Genomic DNA, 26,020 nt, shown 5'->3' on the forward strand with positions numbered 1-26,020 from the left:
ATAATGATTTCATGAGTGAACTAGCAAGGAAGCTTGTGTAAAAACAAAAACAAAAATTTAATCTGCTGTAATGGCTGGCGGTTGCCTTTTTTGAAATGAAGGACGGATATAAATCCCGGAAATATATATTCAAAATATTATACTAGCAGTGCAATACATGTATAAAGACAGTGACATTTTGTAGAGTTGCATTTTCCATGAACTTTGCATTTTTCCATTATCTCAGCTAAATGATTTTCATTTCCCAAAAATTATTTTCAGTATGCGAGCAACAAAATATCTTCAAATTTAAACTTAAAATACAACAAAGTTCAATTGATTTTTGTGACGGTTATGAGAATTACTGGTTACTCATGAGAATGATATTCCTTCAACAAAGTAATATGTTGCTTTAAATGAAAGTATGAAGTGTATCAACAACCTTTAGATATTTCATTAAGTTTCTTATTTCAAGTCCAAGGCCGGTTAAACATATGAAAAATCATTAGGTGACTGGTGATCGAAAACATAATCCATCCAAATGTACATATGAAGAGAAGAAAAAAAAACATTGCTTGGAGGTTAAAAAACCGAAGATATATGCAATTAAGAAATAAAGTATTTAAAAGATTTTTTTTCTCAAAAAAATGTATATTTTTATTTATTTTTATCTTTCAGATATCAAAGAAAGACCACAGAGGAAACACAGAGATCTAAGAGCAACATTCATTAAAGTTTTAAGCTAAAAACATAGGATTGCAATTGTAGTTAAACTGTCTAGATGAACCTAATAACTGTCATTTTTCATTTTGAACAAAACATCGACTTCTTAGTTTTGCAATATAATACACCAAGAGAATTAAGATTTATTCAGATTTTGATTTCAACACTCTGTTGAAAATAAAATAAAAAAGGAAATAAAAAAGAAAATAAAAAAAGGAAACAATCATAAATATGTATGTGATTGTCAAAAAAAAGCTGTAACGTCAAAACGCGGTAGCTCGAGCTCCAGAGAGGACTATGTTTTAGTGTTCGAGCTATCAATAGTTCATGATACTGAAGTTCATAGATTTCCAGAATTTTTTATCCCCGGTCCAAGTTCCATTTTATCATTATAATTTCCTTACCTTCTATGAAATTGTAGTTTTTGAGTATTTTTCATTGCCTTTCAAAGGGTTGTTTTGATAATTACTATGATTGATTTTTAACTGAAAATTAACTGATGATGATTTTGTGGGTCTTTCTTTTTCATTAAATTATCTTTGTCTCTTACATTATGCCGACTTCGGTACATTCTCGAATGTCAATCAGTACCATATTGACTTGTGACATCCAAAAGTCCAAAAAGCTCAATGTTTCAAAATTTAAACTTTGACGAAATACAAAATTCTCCTGATTTTTGTTTTGTCAAACAAATATTATAATAACAACTTCCTACTGAAACTTTCTTTTTTATTGCATTTTATCTGTCTACGGTTATAACTTGCTTTTTTAAAGAAACAAAATGTTTATGTTATGAAAACCAATACAATCGATTGTAGAAGCCACAGCTTGCATTTTTTGACAAAATAAAATTGAGTTAACCTTAACATTGTCAATACTGGTATTTAAAAAAAGATTCATATTATTGTCTAGAACTGTTTCTAATTTTATCCGCGAGAAAGCATTTTTTTTTAAACACGGTCAATTTGTCTTTTTGTGATATGTTTATTTTTGTTAATTTTATTTGTTTCGTTTTCGTGGTTATCTATGTTAGTTTATTTCTTTAGGTAAATTTATGTCATTCAAGAACTCTCTCTCTCTCTTTCTCCTTCTCTTTGGTGGTTGTAAAATAATCTCGACAACATGTATGGAAGACACACTTTTTTATGTATTTGCTTCAAAACAATTTATTAAGTAAACAAAACTTAAAAAGCGATGAAAACATGTGATAAAAACTTATATTGTAACCGTAAAATAATATCATGAACAAAATATGATTGTCGAAAAAATGGTACACTGTTAAGCCTTTGTAGCATAAACACAAGAGGTACGTGAAACAGGGGCACAAGTCATGGACTTTCATATATTACAAACAAGGCCAAATGAGCTTTTATATTCAAATCAGGCGACACATGACCTTTTATACTAAAAACAAGCGGAACATAAGTTTTTACGCTAAAAACAAAGTTTTATATATATATATATATATATATTGTTCTATGACCAATGAAAAGATTATTTAAACATACATATGCACATGTATGTATAGATTACGCAAATGTTTTTTTTTCTCTAAAAACAAATCAATTTGTACTTCTGAGTATTATCTACATTATATAATTAAAAAAGTATGTATATCACATTGTATAGAGAATTGTAAAGGAAGGAGACGATGTGTTATTGCAATTGCTGATATAAGGAAAAAATATGTATTTTGTCATAATTTCCCAAAAAGATCATAATCCAAAATCAAAGGTAAAAATGGCAATGTATAAATATGTGTTAATCCGCCGAATATCATTTCAAATCATACAAATCGCTTTTTTAAAATATGTTTTGTAAAAATGTTTTTGGAATACTTTCTATTCAATTACAAAATGATATCAAAGCAACTTAACCAAATATACAACAACAAAAAAAGGAATGAGGATATACAACCGAAAAATTATAGAAATGTCATGGAAAGTTAGTTCAATAATCATACCTAAATGTGAAATTGAATTCTTTTTCGATTCACAAACATGATGTGAGCACGAATTTCTTCTAGGTCGTAAAATGGATACACAGAATATGTGATAACAATTGTGGTAAAATTTGAAGATGTCGACGGAACAAAATAGTTGTGGCATAACTTTCTGGTTTTATAAAATAAAGTTCTTTGTGTAGTTCATTCATACCCTATCAATACATTGCTGGTGTTGAATATTAAGGATAAACCAGTGGGCCAAAAGTCAGTTTGCCATTAGATAAGTTTTGAACCACAGTTTCTAGAGTAACTCAACAAATTCCTGGTGATAACATAATCTGGTGGACTAAAGGGGGGTTTGCCGTTAGATAGGTAAGGTGTATATCAAAGCTCGAAACACTCGTTTTGTTGTTTGCTCCCTGTACTATACTCAATTCTTCAGTTCAGTTAAAGTTAGCATAGAGTGGATCAGTCAGTCCACTTTCTTGAGAATCATTGACCTCACATCGTTTATTTGTAATAGGTTTCTCGTAATGGTCGATTGCATCGTCTTTGTCACTTCCGTCGAACTTATAGTCTTTGTCATTGTCGCATTTTTTTAATTCGTCGACTTTTTCGTAATCATCAGTGCTTTCATCTGAACTATAGGTGTCTGATTCGTAGGACGAGCATGAATCTTCAGATTCATAAGCCTTTCGACTTTGTACTGGAGTTTTTACTTTAGTCGGTAATGCTATTTCCCCAACTGTACTATAATCCACAACATCGTGTGGGTCAACATAGTCATCCATGTCTTCATCCTCACTGTTTGACGATGAATAGTGATTTGAATGTCGTTTTTTCGGTAGTTGTATACCCCATGTGTCAACTGATGCATAATCGGACTCGGACCTCTGGTGAATGAACCCTATATGAGGTGTTCTTTTGACGCTATGATATATAGTTTTGATATCATCTATGTGATTTTCATTGCAGTCGGGATTTTTCTCACTCAAATCCGTTTCGACACTGCAATATATTTTTTCGGGCTTAGATGCTTTCAAAGCGTCACAATCAACATAAGGACTTTCTTCATTTGCATGTTTGTGATTAACGTTGTCAGATAGAACAGTCATGTATGTATTCGATATATCATCTGGAGTTATCAGATTTTTTCTGTCGACATCACTTTCATCACTTGTTGATGCATCGTCAGATTTTTGTTTTAGTTTTGTCACTGGATGCGGTACAATATCTGGCAATACAGTCATATAATCATCCGCAGTATAACTTTTTGCTTTTTCGCTTCTTTCATAGTTTATGTTTCTCTTATGACAGTGCAATTTATCAGTTCGAATGTATCCATCATCATCATCATCATCATCATCATCAGTGTCGTGAAGTTTTACTTCATTTTCATTATCATCACTTAAATCTAATGAATCACTCGTTGATTCTGAATCATCCACAATCGACCTTGATGATAGTTTGGGTGAATGCTTGAAATCGGATTTAGGTGGAAGCTTGGGTGATTGTTTTATTGGCTGTTTCGGCGATTTATCTACATTCTTAATAGGTTTAGCATACATATGAGTATCATTTACCACATTATTAGGTGTTGCAAATCCTGGTACAGCTACCGTCCCTCGTGGACCGCTTCCATGAGTAATTGGGAGTACTTTAGGCCTCGGTGGAGGGCACTTACTAAAAGCTTTATTTGACGGTAAAGGTGAAACTGACCTAGATGGCAAAGTAGTAGTTTTGTTCATATTTGTTGCCATAGGTGAAGGTGAGGCTGATCTTGGAGGGAGAGTAGCATGTTTTTGTGCGTCTGTCAACAACGACAGACCATTTGGGTTTGGTTTTATCGGTGTTATAGGTGCTGAAAAACAAAATTAGACAAAAATGTATACTAGATAAATAGATGATTGCTTGTATAAAAAAATACACTATTTTCAGCAATAGTTCGGACTCAAATACTACTTATTATATAAAGAAACAAAACTTTGTATGACAGTCCAGCCGCAATGGAAGGGTAAGCGTTCTGTGAAGTCTTCAAGTTAGTTAGGCCATGTTCAAAAGAACACCGAAGGAAAAACTATAACAAGGAAAACATGAAGGATACTAGTATAACTTCGCTTAATCTTATGCAACCCAGTAGTAGCGACAATATCGCTTAATATTATTCTTTACCCAGGCGCTTATCCCAGGAAAATATGCTTGATATGTTTCATCTGCATCCAAAAATTATCTACATGTTAGATGGTTGAATGAAGCACTATTCTATGTTCGTTCTTAAAAGCAACATGTACGTGGTTCAGAAAATTGTTACAGGGTAAACTTAAGATACCTATGTTACGCTTTGTGAGGTCTATCCCTTTAGAAATAGCAATTTTCCATCTATTGAAGTCTTCTTCATTCTGTGCAATGAACTGAAATGTAATATCAAACGTACTTATAATAAATATGTGCCTTATGAAAATTCCTGATACAAATTATGTGTGCTTAGATTATAAGCCCATCGTGTTTCTGTTTGATATGGCACAGCGAAAGCGCGACAATTAATAAATGGTGACTCATGGTATTAGGTCATAATTTTTTTTCTAATTGGCTATGTATTAAGTCAAAAGTCGTATTAGGTCGAAAATATCTGTATAAGCTTGAGGCAACGCCGAGGCCCCATACAATTATTCAAGGTGCAATACAACTTTTGAGGCTATTCGAGACCAATATGAATAAACACACTCTAAGACACCATTATTAACCAATTGTGTCAAAAAGAGAAAATATAACTACATGTAGGTGTACAAATACTGCTGCAATGTCAATTTTTAAATACTTTTTTAATAAATTGAATAAGTCGAAACTGTCAAAACAATTAGATTTTGTAGTTCTATTTCACCGGAAGTGAAATTCATCTTGAGCCTGTCCGTATGGTGCTTGTTTTCCATGTTGGGCTCTCTTTTAGTGTTGGCACTGTTTATTTCCACAAATTGAGACTGTCCAATTCTTGATTTTTATTTGCTCTTTTAGTTTTGTATAGAATGAGTTGTTGCATACATAATTTACGACTGATTTTTCACGGTCGTTGATGTATGATATAGACCACGCATGACTTACAGCAAGTTGAAAAGAACCAGTTCCAATTTTAATACAAATCTTGGTAGGCTATTAAGGAGTTTATATAGTTCTCTATGTAGAAAACTGCCCTAGACTATACCAATGTGTCGTACCTAACTACCAGAGAGCACGTGTGTGATCTATTAGGCACGTGTGTGATCTATTAGACACGTGTGTGATCTATTAGACACTGTCTTTTATGTTTGAATAGCTGTTAATTATGATGAGCTTAAGCAAATACAAATCACTGACGCCATTTAAATCATTGTTCAATTTTCTGTACTGCTACTTTTTCAAGTTTATATTTTAGGACATCTTATAAAAACAGTCACTGTAAACCAAAAAAAAAATTAAAAATGATACTAGTATTTTCAATCAGTTTACAAAATTTCTTTAACGTTTTTTGAACTATTTAAAATTAAGAAGGTCCTTAAAAGAACTGTTGCATGCCTTTATATTGCAAACTGAAAACATGGCCATTCTGCAAAAAGTGTAATGAATGTTACCGTTACTTTAAGCTCTTTTAACTACTTCAGCTACATTTTAACAATGTATGAGCATCAAATTCTTTCTAAAAAAGGTTTAAGCATTCAGTTCAATTAAGAAATTGAAACTAAAAATAGGCTTGGTCTATGAATATTTAAATAAAATGAACAGTGTTATCCAATCAGAAACAAGTAAATCACTTACAGAGTACAAGCTACCCACGGTGATGGATGACATGATATAGAGGTTAAGGTCATTATAATTGACAGCTATTCAAGCTTAAAAGGAAGTGTCCAAAAGGTCACACAGGTGTTCTGAAGAAGTGCGGTAGGACACATTGGTATAATGTAGGGCAGAATTCTACCTAGAGAGCTATTTAAAATACTTAGTAGGCTACGAAGATTTGTATTGAAATTGGGACTGATCCTTTTCAACTAGCTGTATGTTTCTCGCAAAAAGTATCATTCTTCCTTTCAGTACTGTATTGTGAACGGAAAGTGTCAGTCAGTGTAAAAAGAAAATATTTATAAAATAACAATGGTATACATAATTTTTACCGTCAATTTCCTTCCTTGATGCAGTTGAATGAGAATAGAATGGAAACTATCTTCATGTTTAAAGGTCACACATGTCTATTTTAGCATTAAGGACGTTATATTTCTCACATCAAAAAGAAAACTTGTTATTCTACGTCTCTACGTCTGTACTTGTATATAGTAAATTAATTTGGAAAATATTGCAGTAATTTATATGTGGTAAAAATATGCAAAACATCGATTGCGAAAAAAAAATATTAAAGATTTTTACTTTAAAAATTAGTCGAAATGGCAAAAGTAAAAACTCAATGATAATCAATAAGGAGGACAATAAATACTACAATCATGTAAAAGTACCTCATTCGACTCTACAATAAAATCAAAAAATAAAAAATGTCATTTTTGAAAGAGTAATCAAGGGAAACAAAATTCTAGACATGACCAGACATTGAAAACAGACAAACACGACAAAGAACATAAACTAAAATAATACATACAAAGTAACATAAGTAAATGATTAACTCGGATTGCACTAAAAACTGGGAGCATGGACCAGGTGCATCGGTAGGGTAAGTGTCCTCAGCTTTTCTAGAAAAACCCGCAGAGTTGCTCATAAAAAAGTCCGGGGTAGAGGAGAGAGGAAAGGAAAACTGACACGTTGAACAAATCAGTTTTCATGGTGCAGATGGATACACCGTAACGACTCACGAGTTCATGATGACCTTAAAACTTCTGTAGTGATGATTTCAATCTTGTAACATAAACCTGTTCCAGAAGCCTAATTGTAAGAAGTCTAGCGCGATACAAAAAGCCTGCGTAGTTTCGGCAAGCTCAGGCATAACTTATGAGTTGTGATATGAAAACTCCATACGCAGGTGCTGAAGGAATGTTGCCACAGATGAAAGGAAAGTTGACAATTTTGAATGAAAGTCATCACGTTTGTCGTAAGTTTTGGTAAATAGTGTTCCTTTACCGACCTCTAAGTGTAGATCAAGAATGAGGTTGACTTAACAGTGTCTGTAGTATCCTTTATCTAATGTCCTTTGTGGTAGATGTGATGTATCTAATCCCCGAAAATAGGATTGTTTGAGGATAATACGTCATCTATATAGCGGAAACTGAGATTAAAAAAGATTTAGCTAAACGATGTTCTCTCTTTCAGATCAGATCAGATATAAGGTAAGCCTCATAAGAGTGAAGGAATAGGTCAGCACAGCAAGTAGAAAAGCATAATTTGTTCCCATTGGAATGCCGACCGTTTGTTGAAAATGCACCCACCACACTGGACAAATATGTTGTCGATTAAAAATTCCAGCATTTTGAAAACATCTTCTTCTATATATTTGGAAGATGATTTGGAAGTATTTTTACAAAGTATACGGAATCTCTACCAAGAACTACATTTTTGTATCTAGGTGTACCGTCTTTTTTGGTGAAACAACGATGTATAATGCTTTTGAGTCGGGATTTTTAACCGAGTATGGGGAATAGCAGTATACAGTGTTGAAAAATCATATGTTTTAATGCTATTATATTCTGATAATAGTCTTGAATTGAGGGTCTCCAAAAGATCGTTCGAATTTTTCGGGATCCTCATTGAATTAATCCACTACGGGGGAGCAACAAGTGTTTTGGTAAGACTGGAAAAATATACAACTTTAGGCTAAAACTCTTTTCCATATTTGGTGAATGTATGAAAAAAAAACACAATGTAAGTTTTCTTGAGTGATGAACTTAGTTCATTCTAAAAAATAATTGGTAACAATTACCTCAAATGACCTCTTATCTCTGCTGACCAATGAAAATCCATAGTCACCATATCCAGGACTAGCCAAAAACTTGTAACCTTTACAAATTTAAACATTGATAAACATTATACACTGACGTAATATTAAAATAACACGTCACAGTAAAGACTTATCACATATACAACGAAACCTGTTTAAACCAAACACTGAAAAAAAGTCGTCTAAACCAGACCTTTATATCAATTTAATTGTAATTTTAACTTTGGTAATCAAATAACCTGTATAAAACGTACCAATTTTAGTGTCCAAAAGCGGTTTGTTTACACAGGTTTCATCTTACTAAGTAAAAACAAATACAGGTTTCCTGTTTATTTATGGTTACTGAATGTTGTGTACCCATGGTAACCAGGGGCGATACCAGATATAAATAAAAGAGGTTTCAAGAAATTCATTTGCTTATTTTCTTCGAATTTTGCACAAAATTTCAAATAAAGGGGGGAACTTTGCCATTGTACTCGACTTATGAAAATTGGGAATACTTTCAGGTATGTGTGGGTTCCTAAATCTTTTTTATTGTAATGTAGAAAAATTAGTTTTATAATGTTTCCAACTAAATTAATTTCCTTTACTTCTTAGACAAATGATCTCCTGATATTATTGGAACATTGGTTACGTGGTATCTTAGGATTAATATGGTTTATTTATTTGCACTAAAATAATCGATTTGTTCACTTTGTAATTGTTTTCCTTGTATAAAATCCTCCATCGTCTACCTCGGTGAGTGTTTTCTAGAAAAGCAGAGGACGCATACTGTACTGGTGCACATGTGTCAACGCGTCCAGTTTTAAGTGGAGTCCGGGGTGTGCATTTACTTTGGTTTCTGTAAATGCATTTCATTTTTTGGTTATTACATGTTCCTTGTTGTGTGTGTCTATTTTCTGGTCGTTGTTCCTGGATTGTTATTTTCGTTCTGTTTATATATATATATTCTCTTGCTGTCTTGCTATAATTAGCACTCTTATTACAGTTATGTTTTTTTTACAATTTTCTTTTTTATACTTTCTTTTTTATACCTGCCAATGAAAATGATCCTTTTTGACATTTATCCTCGGGAGAAAAATAATACATGAAATAATTCCCGTAAACCATACACCACCGTCGCTGGTACTTAATTGACATAAACTTTTTACCTAAAAAGAAAATGTGTACGTACCTATAAAGAAAATATCAAATATATTGACTTGCATGCCTTTATAATTTTGTTTTCATCAAACTTTTTCCAGAAAAAAGTGCAGATGTTACACCTTTTGTACACTTCTAACGCTAGCTAGTTTGAGATGAGAATGACAAAACATTCCTGTCGCGTGTCATGGTATATTATACATTGAAAGTTGAAATAAAGTCAACTATGCATTGAAATCTCATGTTTTTTTCCCAAAAGATTGTTCCTAGCCTGAATGGAAATGATAGAAAACAGGGCCGATTTGCATAAAAGCTTGTTAGACAGCTCGTCCATAGTATGAAGTTCTACGGTTGACATCATGACCTGATTTCGTCAGAGAAAGTCAGTTTTAAATAGGACAAACAAACTCCATCTGCCACAACTGATCTTTCCCCTTTCCCTTCAGTGGGCAGGACGATATTTCACTTACAAGAAGCATATTCGGGGCACCTGAAATCATCCCATAATTTTTGTGAGGTTTGAGATGCTCGTTTCATTGTTCCATTTTTAGCGGGACTTGTTCTCCTGTGTGTGTGTGTGTGTGTGTGTGACTTTGTTTGTACATGAATTTTGTCATTGTGTGAAGTATTTCTTCATTTTCTCAAATCGTCAATCGGCAATTCTATAAAAAAAATAATAGATAAGACCATCGGATATGCAATTTTAACCATATTTCCTTACAAAAGTTACATAAATATTTGGTATATCCGTGTTTGCTTAATTTAAGAAGTCACAATTTAACCGCATACAAAAAGCTTTTCTTAAACGTTTCATAAAAGAAAGCAGACAATATTAAACTCAGAAAAAAAAAAGATAATTTAGAACACCTGTTTAAATTTTAACTTGATATTGAAAACAAAAAGGGCAGATCAGTGCAAAAATATTAGTGAGTAAGTGGTGTAGAGGGTAAGTAAATCTATATAATAGTACCAGTCCATATAAAATTCAGACTCTACCTATGGTAGAAGTGATTCTTGGTGTAGAAAAACCCACCAAAGAAACAATGCTTTTTTGTCTACATATGCTATATTTTCAAGTAACAATCGTCCATTCTGTAATTAGATCTGTATTTTTAAAGAAAACTATACATTCTCCTCACTCTAAAATATACGAAATCCAACAAAATCAAGAATGATAATTCTGCAAAGTGCCAATTTTATACACCATCTATATAAATTGCAACAGCTAAATGAAATACTAAAACTTTTTATATTTTCTGTAACTTTTCCTGAATAAGACATGAAAGTAAATTCCATGGGTTTTTGGCATGTATGAATCACCTCCTGTCTGATTTTTAAATAGACTGCTATTTAAAAAGCCAAGTATCTGACAGCATATCAGTCGTGCCGAGAGCGCTGAAAGATTGAACTCGTACGTGGAACGAATTCCGCTCATTCGTGCTAATATATTTTGGTTATTCATTGTTTCAAATTAATTATCCTATAATGTCATAATGATATAATTATTAAAATAATAGTATGAACAGACGATAAATCTTACTTGGTCGTTTTTTATCTAAGTATCCGGCCACAGAAACATCAGTTAATTCTGCAGCTGCCACATCGTACGGCAAAGCATCTGTAAATAAGCCCAGTATTTATGTTTTGTTAAGTAAAGTTACCAATATTTGCAATAATATATTCATTTAGAATCGAAAGAATTTCGTTTAAAAAGTCACATCACTATATGAAGTATCTTTTTAAAGACTGGGTTTGATTGACCTTTAACATAAATGTTCACATGAGCTGTTTATAATTTAGACCCATATCGAAGCTTTCTAATAAAAATACCCTTAATTTTCAAGTCCGTGAAAAGAATAAATACTCAGTATCATAACTCCATGGTACCAAGCCGGTATATTAACGACATTTTAACAACTTTTTCATCAATCCGGTAGTCAAACTGGTTTTACCATGAGATATATATCATTTTATCGAAGTTTGCCGTTGCGCAAATTTTGAAAGCTATAAAACACTAAGGATTCACTTTTTATTATACATGGGGCTACATTTTACAATCTCTGCTAGAATTCATCACTGCTGGATTTGATTAGACTTCCTATTTCGATATTATTTGGTTTTAGTGTACTTCTTGTATAAAATCCTATTTGGCTATAATGCAGTTGGTGAGAGGTTCACCATTGAAACATGTCTAAAGCATACCAAAATTGACAGTTTTTTTTTAATTTACATTGTTAACAACTAAACTGGCGTCTTATTTTTACAACCAGCTTTTATTACTATCTTAGCATTTCCCTTTATTTTCGCATGAAACTGGTTTCTATTATGAGGTATATAATAACCTTTCAACCTGGACATCCTTCCTTTTTCGCCAATAAAAGCTGAAAAAAGAATTTTATAATAAATTTAAATTTAAAAGGAAAAGCAAACTTGAAAAAAGAGTTTTATAATAAATTTAAATTAAAAGGAAAAGCAAACTTGAAACTTGAATAGAGCGCAGTGTCAAGATGGTGATAGAAAATGTGAAGCGTAGAGTACATGTAAATAAATCTGAAATAAAGTTCAATTCATTAAGTCGAAGAAGGCCAGAGACAGAACAAACATTTTCATGTTAGTTCTGTCTCTGACCCTCTTCGATTTAGCTAAATTCATGAACAGTAGTGGAAGAATTGGCACCAAAACATATGTTGCTTTGTTTTATTAATGATTCCCCTCAAGGGTCATTTAGAAAATAAGTCGACAAAAAAATAAATTATTACTATTAATCTACCATATGATGTATTAATATGTAAATCTTGTGTTTTCTTGTTGCTTGTTAAATGGTGTGAAGGGTGAGTGTTGCAACTCTATTATTCCAAGGGTAACCAAGGGAACCAAGATTATAGCGGTAATCAAAAGAATGTAATCCAGGGACAAAGACCAGACACGGAAAACAGACACACACAACAAAGAACATATAGTAACTAAAATCATACATACAAAGTAACAAAAGCAAATGAGCAACTCGGACTCCACTAAAAACTGGGAGCATGGACCAGGTGCACCGGTAGGGTAAGCGTCCTCTGCTTCTCTAGAAACATCCGCCGAGTTGCTCATAAAAAGTCAAGTCTGTGGTAGAAAAAGAGGAAAGGAAAACTATGACTCGTTGAATAAATCAGTTTTCATGGTGCTGATGGATACACCATAACGATCCACGAGTTCATGATGACGACCATAAAACTTCTGTAGTGATGACAGCAATCTTGTAGCAACATAACCCTGTTCCAGAAGCCTATTTGTTAGAGTTCTGGCGCGATACAAAAAGTCTGCGTAGTTTCGGCAAGCTCTGGCATAACGTATGAGTTGTGATATGAACACTCCATACGCAGGTGATGAAGGGATGTTGCCACAGATGAAAGGAAAGTTGACAATTTTGAATGAAGTCATCACGTTTGTCGTAAAGTTTGCTCAATAGTTTTCCTTCACCATCGATTTCTAAGTGTAGGTCAAGATATGAGGCTGACTTCACAGTGTCTGTAGTATCCTTTATCTCAAGTTCTTTGGGGTAGATGTGATGTATCAAATCCCCGAAATTAGAATTGTTTAAAGATAATACGTTATCTATATAGCGGAAACTGAGATTAAAGGATCTAGCTAAATGATATTCTTTCTTTTGGATCAGATCAGCTATAAAGTCAGCCTCATAAGAGTGAAGGAAAAGGTCAGCAAGTAAAGGGGCACAATTTGTTCCCATTGGAATGCCGACCGTTTGTTAAAAAAACACGTCCACCACACTGGACAAATATGTTGTCGATTAAAAATTCCAGCATTTTGTAAACATCTTCCTCTGTATACTTGGAAGATGATTTGGTATTATTTCTTACAAAGTATGAGAAATCTCTACCAAGAACTATATATTTGTATCTAGGTGTACCATCTTTTTTGGAAAAACAACGATGTATAATGTTTTTAAGCCGGGATTTTAACTGAGTATGGGGAATAGAAGTATACAGTGTTGAAAAATCATAGGTTTTATTGCTATTATATTCAGATAATAGTCTTGAACTGATTGTCTCCAAAAGATCTTTCGAATTTTTTAAGATCCACATTGAATTAATATCACTACGGGAGTAACAAGTATTGTGGTAGGACTGTAGACCCTCTTTGACAGTTGTGAGCATAGAAGTTAAAAGTTTTGAAAGAGGTTTGGTGGTACATTTTGCAGATCCAGCTATGAAACGTTGTTTGTATGGATTCTTGTGGAGTTTAGGAATCCAGTACATAGACGGTAAATCACAATCATCGTCCTTGGCAGAGAGACCAAAAGAGGATAGCACAGAAGTTGAGTTCTTTTTCTTACTACATACACATTGTTATATATTACCTCAAATAGCAAACAAACATAAGTAATCAACGGTGAGCATAGCATTTAAACGTGTAAAAATACTAAAAATTATATTGCTTGTTCTTAAAATTTAAAGATTGCTCAAATTGCAAATAAAAAGAATGCCGTGTAATCCCGTTTGAATCAGCAAATAAAATAAAGCAACGGCAAATACAAATGCCACAAAAATAGTAAGATACAATTTTTACCATATTAGCTCCTACCATTGAAACGTGTATACTAGTATCGTAGATAATATTTGGAGATCGCTTTCATTCTATCAACGTATAATAAATTATCCGTGCGTCTAATATTCTGATTTCAATTTAAACATTTTAAACAAGTATCCAAATATATAAAACTTTAAGCTTCAATACAAACACAAGAGTCATTATGTAGAAGTGCACCATTCGGGAAGTGAAGTTGTTTTAACAATTCATGTGCCAGTTTATGGTGACACAAGTGGATTCATCCTGTCACTGGTGTATTTTCCCTCGGCGATAAAACACCTACATAACAAATCATTGGCAAGTACGTTGGTCAGTCGTGACCATGTAAAATACTTAAAGGCCATCCCATTATCATTTAAATTGTACAAAATACTATTTTTAAAGGACTTCCTAGAATCGAGTACTTAACACTGATATTTATGGCGTCTGTAGAGTTATAGGACCACTTGCACATTTGTTATTATCATGTTACAAATTGTACAGACGAGTAGTACCTGGGTTTATTTTTTTTTTATAAACAAGTGTGGACACAGACTGGTATTGCCCGAAGGACAAATATGAACGTAGACTAGTATTGCCCTAAGGGCAAATTCGTTTTGTCTTGAATGTGTTTGCATCGGCCAGAGAACAAAATGTGGTATTTATCAACAGTTGAGACTGGGGGGCTGGTGCATTCCAATACTTCTTTTATAAGGGATGCCACTGTGATTCCCTAACTCCTCCTTATTCAAATGCAAAATATCCAATTTTCGAAAATTTTCATTAAATTTCCTATAGTGGTGTACTGAGGAGGAGTAAAATTTAGCTATGGGAAATCGTCTGCTTAACGGAAGGAAGGAAGAAATGATGGACATCTCGATCTATCACTATAAACCCTCATTAAAATTAGGGGGTTAATGAATGAGGTTATTTCTTCTGCTATACATAGAGGAAATGGAGGGTACTTGTTTTTTTCGGAGTAGAAGTCCAATTTCTCAAAAACTAAGGCTCAGATTTATATATCATAATACAAGTTATATACATGTACATTACAACGCTTCTTTCCTAGGGTGTACTTGCATGGATGTGTTTAAATTTGCTATGTCATGTTAAGAATTAACCGCTTCATTTAATGTAGGTTTGTTGCTCTAAATCTGGACTTTTAAGATTTTTTTTAGTTTAACAGAAACTAATAGTGTGGCACCTACTATTTACATTGAATAAGGATATTTCTGTACTGATTTTTTTAAGTCCCACAACCCTGAAAGTAAGCTGTATAGTTGTTATAAATTACATGAAGTTACATGTATTAAAACTTGTCTTACTTTCTTGTGTAAAAAATCAAAGCAATTAAGTTGGTTCAATTTTCCTCACATTTTGTATCTTTAGGAGAAAGAACACAAAGAAACTTCTTGCAAGCAATAATTTATTTCAAGCAACAATTTCCTTCATGTGCATTTCGTCAGTGGCTCGTAAGAGACTGCAAAATAAATAATAAAATTAGTGTAAGATGATATATTGTTCTATAACAAATGAATGTGTAAACGTTGGGGCCATCAATAGGTCCACACCATTAATGTCTGTATTTCGTAGTTTTGTGTTGAGATTTTAAGAGTTTTGCGTTATAAATTTCCTACACACTCTGTGCCAATTGCTACATATATTTTGAAAGTAATACATAATATATACTTAAAATATAATTTGGATTGTATGGTTAAATTTAGTTCAAAATGTACTTCAATTGAATTGATTGAAAATATGTAACTGGTATAATCTGGTATAATAAGAAACACACCTATATGGGACTTAATGTCAGAATTAACTTCTACTCAAATGACCTGGTAACGTAACACAATGATAACTACACTGTAGTTCCCTGCAAAAGAAATAACACATCTATACAGTTAAATCTTTGTACTCTAAAAATATAACAAACGTAAAATCCCATAACCCAGTAAAGTACGTCCTCTATTCATTAGACTGCCATGTTGAACCTTGAAAAATAAGGGCAATTATGGACACACTATTTAATGTTGATACAGCTTTGAATTTTGATTACGTTGACACAGGATAAGAATTTCACCAGAATTAATGTGGTCATTTTCGGACCTTATTCAGTTCAAATCAATCTGAACTTTCATTCGGAGAAAAAGAATTTTATCAGAATCAATGTGGCCCTTGTTGGCCCTAATTTGGTTTAGTCTGAACTTTCCTTTAGAGAAAAGCACATTGTGGTACAATTTCAAAGAGATAAGTTCTGTAGGCTCAATATCAGCTAAACATCAGGAAAATGCTTGTTTTTTACCCCTAGTTCTTAATCAGATTAATTCACAACCCCTAAAATGGCACCTTGTAGTACAACCTCAAAAAGATCAATTAATGTACTTGTACCTGGTACTTCAGGAAAATGTTGATTTCTGGCCCTTTTTGAACCATCATTCAAAGGTTTAAAACCAATCTAACCTTAGTGGTATTAGAAAATTATAGAGCAATATCAGAGGCATTCATTTGCTTTCACTCGAGTAACATGTATTTAGTCAAATTCTAGTATGAAGTGTTTGCTTCAGACCCTAATGGTTGAGGTCATATATCCCAAAATCAATACCAACCTTCCTTTTAGATTTGAAAGGTTGAGCAACCATAAATAACTTATAATACATGTAATTATCACACGAACCGAAATGTCTATGGACATGCGTTGACAACAGAGAACAGTGTAAAATCATTATGTGACAGCAATTTTTTCTTGGTTGAATATAAACACAATTAATCAAATTTTATTAAAATTGATGACAGAGTTTTCAAGTAATAGTGTGTAGTGTGAAAAAAGACAGGTTCCTTCAACTTTTATCTTGAAAGCCATGCACACTATTTGTAGTACATGTTGTAGCTACATGTATAGATAGAAAACTCTTTCAGTTTATAATATGATTCCTATAATAGGGTAATATAGATATGGATATTACAAAAGCTCCCAGTGTATTAGGACAGGCCTCTGAAAATTAAAAAAAAAATGTTCTGCTGGAACAAATAAAATAGTAACCAGATTTCTAACATAACCAATTGAGCACTTAAGGCTGTTCGGGGTTCTTTTTGTGGATAGTTTTACATGTACACAAAGGAAAATAATACATGTACTCTTTAAATACTGGTATTAAATACATGTGCAAGACTTGCGAATATGGGTCACTCAGTTGCTTCTAATAAATTGTACACATGTAGCACCAATATGTGGAGAATTTTTGGCATTTTATGAATGCTTGTTTATAAAAATATCTGCTTGATAGTGCATGTATATAATAGATAGAATTAAATCCTTGTAATGACATTACTAACCCCTTGCCTTGTAGACCATACAAGACCTAAAACTTTTATTTCTAGTAAAACTAATAATAAAATAACTTACATAATTTTTCCGTAGAATCGTCTTCTTCTCAGGCAATGGCGACACTAATTTCCCGCGTAATATTAGGTTAATGTAACGTATAGGTGACCGATGACTTACAATGATTAACAATCGAAACTGCACTTGTACTGTTCATTGAAAACTTTATTATTAATTTAATCTTTAAATTAGTTTTTTTAAATTTCATGAAATACAAAGAAATGAACCACACAAAACTATCAATTTGATAGTAAGAAATTATTCACACCCCTATTAAAATTGTTTTAGACTCATCAATAGGCTACAAACCACTAATTCAGATTCCTATTACTCTCTATGTTAATTTGCTCATTTTCATGGGATCCTCAGTAGTTTACCTTAAGTTTAACCTAACCAAAACCATATATCACCTGAAACAAAAAGAAATGTACTGCTATTTCACTCAAATTTTCACATGGGGTTTACTGGATACAAGAGTGCAATTATTCATAATGCAATTTCCGTATGGGGGGGGGGGTCCTCACTTCAACTAAAATCTAAAAATAGATCCTGGTGAAATTTCTCTAATCTAACGCAATGTTGCTAAAATTTAAATTTTGAAATAAAAACCACCATGTCATGCGGCGTTTCTGCCCGTAAATTATGGTTCATAAAAGGGATACTTATTCAAAGATCAATTTTCCAGTAGCCACCCTAAGCCTTAAGTGCTCCATAACATACACATATATGGGCTGCTGGCTTTCAAATTCGATACTTTTGGTTCCTTACTGTTCGTACAATTGTTTCATGAAAATATCTTTTTATCATCCACCAATCGTGAACGTTTCTGTGTTTTCCACTGGACTGCATGTTGGGGTAAAGATCTGGCTGAATACCGAAGACGTAATTGCGCTATTGTAACCTACTACCTTGCAGTGCAGCACTGACACTCGGAACTCATCTGCCCTAAAAATAGCCTGGAGAATCCTAAAAAAATTCTTCATTTAGACCATCTTTATTAATAGTTCCACCAAATTAGTTTATTTAAGTTTGAGGCAGCATACTTTGGGCTATAAATTATCAGAATAAAATTCACTTCATGAAAAAGTTCATTCATTTAGTACGTTCCGAATTGATGATGGAATTGGTGGTCTGTAACCTAAATATATTGATGCGGAGAAATTATACTAAACAGCTGAACGTAAAATTTGAATATTCTAATGTACAGGGTTCCAAAGGACTATAGTAAGATTTATGTTTAACAAACCTAGTATCTCTCTTTAAATTGTACATTACACGAAATATAGCAGAGTTTTAATATTATAAAATGAATTTCTAATAATAAAAAATATTTTCTAATATTACAAAATATTTGATTTTTTTTTCACTTTGGCTTGCCATACAAATTTCTTATATAAAAGACATTTACAGATAGTGTAAACTTTAATAACCCCTGTTTTAACCGCTTCCAGTTGAGATGGACAGGGGTACCGCGAGGTCCCATCCTGAAAAATGTTGACTAACGTTTTGTAAATAGTACACAGATGTTTAACATTGAACTTGCCGACTACTCATAAAGGTTGAATCATGTTCGACTAAGGCATTGAAACGCTATTATAGACAAGACAAGAGAACTTTATTGATAACCTCAGACACAATAGGTGTACAAGAGGACACTATCATATCATACAAATCACACAATACGAACAATAATTAAAAACCATAAAAATAATGCACAACACAGTATCAAGATATAAAGTATATAACAGAGGAAAGGTTGGTTTTCACAGCAATTTAGCAAGATTTCTAATAAATTATGCCAAATTAATGTACAGTTCTTTAAGGAAAAAAAATACAGAAGCCACCTTTTTACACCCCTTTCACTTGCACAATCTCTCTTCCGAATATTGCTTTTACAACATGGAGTGAGGGTGCTGCGGGGGTACACACATTTCTTCCATTATGGCGATCCAAATTGGACAAAATTCAATATCTAGAAAATATTTTTTAATATCAGATTGCATTTTGTAATATTAAAAAAATCTATTTTCTAATATTATAAATTCCTGATTTAGTAATATAAAATATCACACATTTTGTAATATTACAAATTGAGTTAGTAATATTAGAAAGTAAATCGTTTTTTTTTTAAATATCAGAAATTCAATTGAAATTTTAATATCAAAAATGACTTTAATATTCAGAAAGGGTTTTGTGATGCTAGAGTGATATTAGAAGTAAAATTTGTAATATTAAAAAAAATCACTTTTTTTAATATTAGAAAACACTATTTTTGCCCACTTGCCATAATCCATACTTTGATAGTATCTAAGGTTTCACTTAATTACTATTAAAAGTACAGACAGGATTTTCATGAAAATACTGTCGACTACAGTGTTGAAACAACAAAACTTCGCCATTAAAATAACCCCTCTTCCAAATACTACTTTACGACATAGAGAGAGAGAGGGTACCGGGGGTTGCATTTCAGCCATGTTTAAAAAAAAGTTGATACTGTAATAATTATTTAAGTATGTTCCGCTTACTGAAGTAAATAAATGATTTTCATGAACAAATAATGGCAAATGACGTTAAGAAATCCCTTAGTCGGTCATGGTCATATAATACAAATACCACATACGAGTGCAAAGAATCAAGTAGATATTCTTAGCACTAAAACGGCCTTACTCCGAGTATAAGAACAACCAGGTGATCGTCAGCGTCACTCATATCGTGTGTTCGATTGGTTAACACTGCATTGCGAAAGATTTTTGGGGGGACTTTTGTGGATCCACAAAATAAAATTATATCCTTGAAGCTACGTTGTCTTAGCTTTGTAATGAACGAAATGAATGGTGTAACGGATATACAGAAAGTGCTATCTTTTTCAACTTTATCGTTATAGTGTTATCTACATAGTGATATAATGTACTTTCTTTGTGTCATTGATAGAAACTGACAAAAACATTTTTTTTAATATTAACGAACCAAAAAGAAATGGTGGATATTGAGCAAAAACGGGGGGTTGTCGCAGCCATTCATGGATGTCAAAGGTCTCTCCGCTTCCAGAAAATTAAACAAAGTTTCGTAACAGTATAAACGGTTATTGGTTTACGCCTTCATATGATCGACATGTATTAATTTTAAACTTGTGACTAAGGACTAAGTGTTTCTTAGGAGAAGATTTTTTAAAAAGTAAAAACATCAACAACAAAAAATCCAAAAAGGGCAATAACTCCAACATAGGTCTACAGATTTTCACAAGAACTTGATCACCGATAGATCTCATCGTACTAAACACTTTAACCCAACCCGGAATTTGGAAAAAAAAAGCTAACAGTTCTAAAGATATATGCGAAGAACGGCAGCCATGTTTTTTGACGGATCAACAATCGAAGCATACACTTTGTGCATGATACCCTAAGAAACAATCATTGCCAAGTTTCATCCAAATCCATTCAGTAGTTTCAGGGGGAAAATGTTTGAAAAATTGTTAACGACGACAACGACGACGGACGCCAATTGATGGCAATAGCTTACATGGCATACTGTCAGATGAGCTAATAAACAAAACAAACGAAGTAAAGTTAACCAAATTCAACTTTTATTACAGTGTGTAAGTGGTGTACCTTCATATACATTGTCGGAACGAGGAAAGATTCATTAGGTTTTCAAGGAAATTCAGTAATTGTTGGAGGAACAGTGAGGTGCAGATCATTGTGACATGACAACCCGCGATGTCACGTTAATTTTGAGACATCTGTATGTCCTCCGAAATTGCCTATTTATTGACTAATTCCTGAAACTTTCAAAATATTTAAAATATCCATAGAAAAATATTTACGTAGGGTAAGTGTCCTCTTTTCTAGAAACACCCGCCGCCGAGTTGCAAATAAAATGTAATGCACGGGGAAGAAAAAAAAGTGGAACAAATCATGACACGATGAACAAAATCGGGTCTCATGGTGCAGATGGGTACACCATAACGATGAAAGCAATGCTATATTATTATAGTAGAAGGAGATCTATATGTTGTGTCGTGACTGGAAGTTATAAAAATCATTTGTCGAATTCCCGATAACTCGAACACAAGTCAATGGTCAAATTACTTGTAGCAGGTCTAAATCGAAGTAAAAAGGTGTATGCATTGTAAAATAACGTTACTGCAAGTAAATTCTTTGTAGAATGTGATTACTAGTGGTAAGGTCTTTATAGAATATGGTTACTGGTGGCAAGTTCTTTGTATAATATAATTCCTGGTGGTAAGGTCTTTGTAGAATAAGATTTCTGAGAGTAAGTTCTTTGTAGAATATGATTACTGGTGGTAAATTCTTGGTAGAATATGATTACTGGGGGTAAGGTCTTTGTAGAATATGATTACTGGTGGTGAGTTATTTGTAGAATAAGATTTCTGGTAGTAAATTCTTTGTAGAATATGATTACTGGTGGTAAGTTCTTAGTAGAATATGATTACTGGTGGTAAGGTCTTTGTAGAATATGATTACTTGGGGTAAGGTCTTTGTAGAATATGATTACTGGTGGTAAGTTCTTAGCAGAATATGATTACTGGTGGCAAGTTCTTTGTATAATATAATTACTGGTGGTAAGGTCTTTGTAGAATATGATTACTGGTGGTAAGTTCTTAGTAGAATATGATTACTGGTGGTAAGGTCTTAGTAGAATATGATTACTGGTGGTAAGGTCTTTGTAGAATATGATTACTGGTGGTAAGTTCTTAGCAGAATATGATTACTGGTGGCAAGTTCTTTGTATAATATAATTACTGGTGGTAAGGTCTTTGTAGAATATGATTACTGGTGGTAAGTTCTTAGTAGAATATGATTACTGGTGGTAAGGTCTTTGTAGAATATGATTACTGGTGGTAAGTTCTTAGTAGAATATGATTACTGGTGGTAAGGTCTTAGTAGAATATGATTACTGGTGGTAAGGTCTTTGCAGAATATGATTACTGGTGGTAAGTTCTTAGCAGAATATGATTACTGGTGGCAAGTTCTTTGTATAATATAATTACTGGTGGTAAGGTCTTTGTAGAATATGATTACTGGTGGTAAGTTCTTAGTAGAATATGATTACTGGTGGTAAGGTCTTTGTAGAATATGATTACTGGTGGTAAGTTCTTAGTAGAATATGATTACTGGTGGTAAGGTCTTAGTAGAATATGATTACTGGTGGTAAGGTCTTTGTAGAATATGATTACTGGTGGTAAGGTCTTTGTAGAATATGATTACTGGTGGTAAGTTCTTAGCAGAATATGATTACTGGTGGCAAGTTCTTTGTATAATATAATTACTGGTGGTAAGGTCTTTGTAGAATATGATTACTGGTGGTAAGTTCTTAATAGAATATGATTACTGGTGGTAAGGTCTTTGTAGAATATGATTACTGGTGGTAAGTTCTTAGTAGAATATGATTACTGGTGGTAAGGTCTTAGTAGAATATGATTACTGGTGGTAAGGTCTTTGTAGAATATGATTACTTGGGGTAAGGTCTTTGTAGAATATGATTACTGGTGGCAAGTTCTTAGCAGAATATGTTCTTAGTAGAATATGATTACTGGTGATAAGTTCTTAGTAGAATATGAGTTCTTAGTAGCATATGATTACTGGTGGTAAATCTTAGTAGAATATGATTACTAGTGGTAGTGGCATGTTTTTGATTTCCAAACACTAGTGTCAAAAACAACCTTTAACATTATATGACGGCAAATGTGTGTTTTACTAACAGTAAATACGGCTAAACATTTGACATGCAAGGAAGCATTCTAAACACTTGACTTACATCCTGCATCCGAGTGCTTCATAAACAGATTTTAACTTTCAAACATAGTTTTCTAATTAAGCACAGTTCGAAAAGGAACTATATGGTAGGTTAAATATGTCCATCATGATTCAGAACATAGTCTCGCGTTTACCGGATATATCTACTCAATCATCAATCAAGCATAAACTCCCTGGAATAAACTCGTTAATACAGAATAATGTACAATTAAACACACCAGCTCCTGATCGTAATTTAAGACTGACTTCCTTACGAAGCCAGACAAAGAGTGTAACACCTCAACTGATGTTTTGTAATCTTCCATGCATATGAGTACACAATCGAAAAATGAAAAGACAGGCTACAATGTGTCAACATTTTATCACGATAGATTCCAAGATATATATTTGTGAAGCTACATGCTTTTATATATATATATAAAAAAATTCCCAACGATGTTAGAACTGTCAAATTTGACGTTTATATATCGTCCCTGTATCAATTTGATCCGATGGAGCAGTGTAGCAAATGGAGTCGTCACATTCTGAGACGTTATATATATATAAAAGCATGTAGCTTCACAAATTTCATTAAAAAAAATATCCAGTAAACCGACCCATCTGACATAGAGATTTACGTTAAATTAGGTGATGGCACGAGACAAAGCAGACAACAGAAGATATTATGGTGTGCTGCATTTGTCCCTGAGGTAACAGTTAGTGATTGTACAAGACACTTAAGTCCAAAACTTTATTGGCCCCAGAGTTAACATCGACGCACGACAGTCATCGGGATATAGAGGCGATTCATAACAGTAAGTAGTGGTACGAGTCACAACAGTCTAGAGGAAATTCAGATGTGCTTTTTTATCTTTAGAAGTAACACTAAAAATGATGGTACGAAACAAATCAGTCTGGTGAGGATTCAGATGTACTTCACAGGCTTCCAGGGATCAAATATCAACAGGAGAATCTTGTTTATTGTTTTTAAGTTTTATATCGAACTTTTTTTATTTAAGTTCTGTTCATTTTAGAACTTTTAACTGACATTTGACGAACATGTTCCCAGTTACAGTTGAAAAAAATCAATTTTTTTTTCATGTTGTATTAGAAAGAGAAAGAGTGGTATAGCTTAGAATTCTATGCTCCGTACATAAGCACTTTAGGCTAGAATTTTTTCCTCTCTAAATTACCAAATGTATTTCTTCTTCTAATTATATAAGAGTAGCTGAAAAACATATTCGATGTTTTCTTTTTTACAGCAAAAAAACCTCGACGTACAGTTCCTGTGATTGAATATTAAATAGAGAAAGTAAACATTGAGAAAAAACGTTACTAAAACAGAAGAAAGTTTTTATGTTTGTGCTAAAAATAAACAATTTAAACTTTCAGAAGGTACAAATCACAACATATACATGTATGTCGATTTAACGAACCCTAGATTCAGATTCAGTCCATAGGTATGATTTTCAGTTTTGTGCATATATATAAAAATGAATCCGGTTTCAATTATAATGGTTTCAAATCATGACAATCACTCACTTGGAACGTCAATTTGATATGGAAGACTGACACCAAAAATACTGTTGATAGTGGCTCTAGATTTTTGTTTCTATCAACTAAAACCTATTAATTAAACATTGAACTTACATTTTGATGACGAAAATCTATATCACAGTGTAATTTCTGCATGAAATTAATATAAAGTTTAGTTTCCTGGTCGACATGTTAAATCCGGAAATATTATATCGGGCGTATGAGTGTACATAGGGATAAGTGTGTTATCTTGACCGACAGAACGCTTAGTTATGAAAGGGGATTTAAATTTTAAAATGCTTCTCGAGATTTACATTTTTAAAAAAGTTTAGAAAAAAAAAAGATAGCTTATTCTTTAATTCCTTGAAATTTTATTCAATGAGTGTACATGTACATGTAGATGGATTATTTTTACAAACATCCCTTATTTTACCTACTACATATTGACAGTATTCTTTTCCCTTTTCTGTTCTCGGAAAAAAAGACGTTACGAAAAATATATTTGAGGAGAAACTGTTCGATATCCACGCGGTTTCTTTATCGAAAGAGTAAATTTGATAACGCATACTTGAAATTCAAGGCTGTGTGTGTGTTTGGTTGTGCGTGTTTTTCACCATGTTTGCTGTTTCTTTTATAACTTAGTTGTTAATTTCTTTCTTTTTCTTGTATATGCTTTTGTTTTGTTGATTGTGGGTTTTAGTGAAAGGGGTGGGAATTTCATCGGCAAGCGTAGACACCGATTGGCGGCAGGGAAATAATTTCATTTTTTGAGCAGTTTTAAGTTGTGGTCGTTCATAACTCACACTATTACCTATTAAAGGGTACTAACAAATTACCGAACGATAGGAAAAAACTCCAGGCAGGCAATAATCAAATGGGACGAAATCCCATATAACAAATGGCAATATCAAGGAAAAATTTGGAAAGTTGGAAACAACTGCAATTATCCTGTCTTAATTGGTAAAGATTCCTGATAGAAATGTTGGTTAAAGTTTAGACGAAAGTCAGTATTATACATTCTACACCCTCTGCATTGTGGTAGGCCAATAAAAACCATGTTTAATCCATGGTGT

General features: G+C 32.9%; 1 protein-coding gene across 13 annotated transcripts; it reads right to left on the reverse strand.

Moving 5' to 3' along the window:
- Positions 1 to 1,905: 1,905 nt before the first annotated feature.
- On the reverse strand, positions 1,906 to 25,212 carry LOC148612370 (uncharacterized). Of its 13 annotated transcripts, XM_088593730.1 has the most exons (10): positions 25,062 to 25,152; positions 18,376 to 18,600; positions 17,965 to 18,065; positions 16,066 to 16,146; positions 12,041 to 12,079; positions 11,239 to 11,316; positions 9,590 to 9,706; positions 8,538 to 8,614; positions 4,977 to 5,058; positions 1,906 to 4,508 (listed from the first exon to the last, which is right to left on the reverse strand). In XM_088593730.1, the coding sequence occupies exons 5-10, from the start codon at positions 12,054 to 12,056 to the stop codon at positions 3,091 to 3,093; spliced, it is 1,788 nt and encodes a 595-aa protein (XP_088449856.1). In that variant the 5' UTR covers positions 12,057 to 12,079; positions 16,066 to 16,146; positions 17,965 to 18,065; positions 18,376 to 18,600; positions 25,062 to 25,152; the 3' UTR covers positions 1,906 to 3,090. The 13 variants fall into 13 exon arrangements, with proteins under 13 accessions (XP_088449856.1, XP_088449854.1, XP_088449863.1 ...); XM_088593728.1 differs by lacking the exon at positions 18,376 to 18,600 and having other exon boundaries at positions 25,062 to 25,191; XM_088593737.1 differs by lacking the exons at positions 17,965 to 18,065; positions 18,376 to 18,600; positions 25,062 to 25,152 and adding exons at positions 15,596 to 15,750; positions 17,677 to 17,944.
- Positions 25,213 to 26,020: the final 808 nt, after the last annotated feature.

This window comes from Perna viridis, chromosome 7 (genome assembly GCF_037379345.1).
Source record: "Perna viridis isolate PV_CMFRI_1.1 ecotype Kerala chromosome 7, ASM3737934v1, whole genome shotgun sequence".
NCBI classification, from domain to species: Eukaryota; Metazoa; Mollusca; class Bivalvia; order Mytilida; family Mytilidae; genus Perna; species Perna viridis.

Excerpts from the sequence above, each read along its gene's own strand:
- LOC148612370 (XM_088593727.1), bottom strand. Across the intron at positions 9,707-11,238 it reads CTTAGATAAAAAACGACCAA|GTAAAAAGTTTATGTCAATT; the intron begins GTAAGATTTATC and ends TTTTCTTTTTAG. Across the intron at positions 4,509-4,976 it reads CCTCACAAAGCGTAACATAG|CACCTATAACACCGATAAAA; the intron begins GTATCTTAAGTT and ends TTTGTTTTTCAG.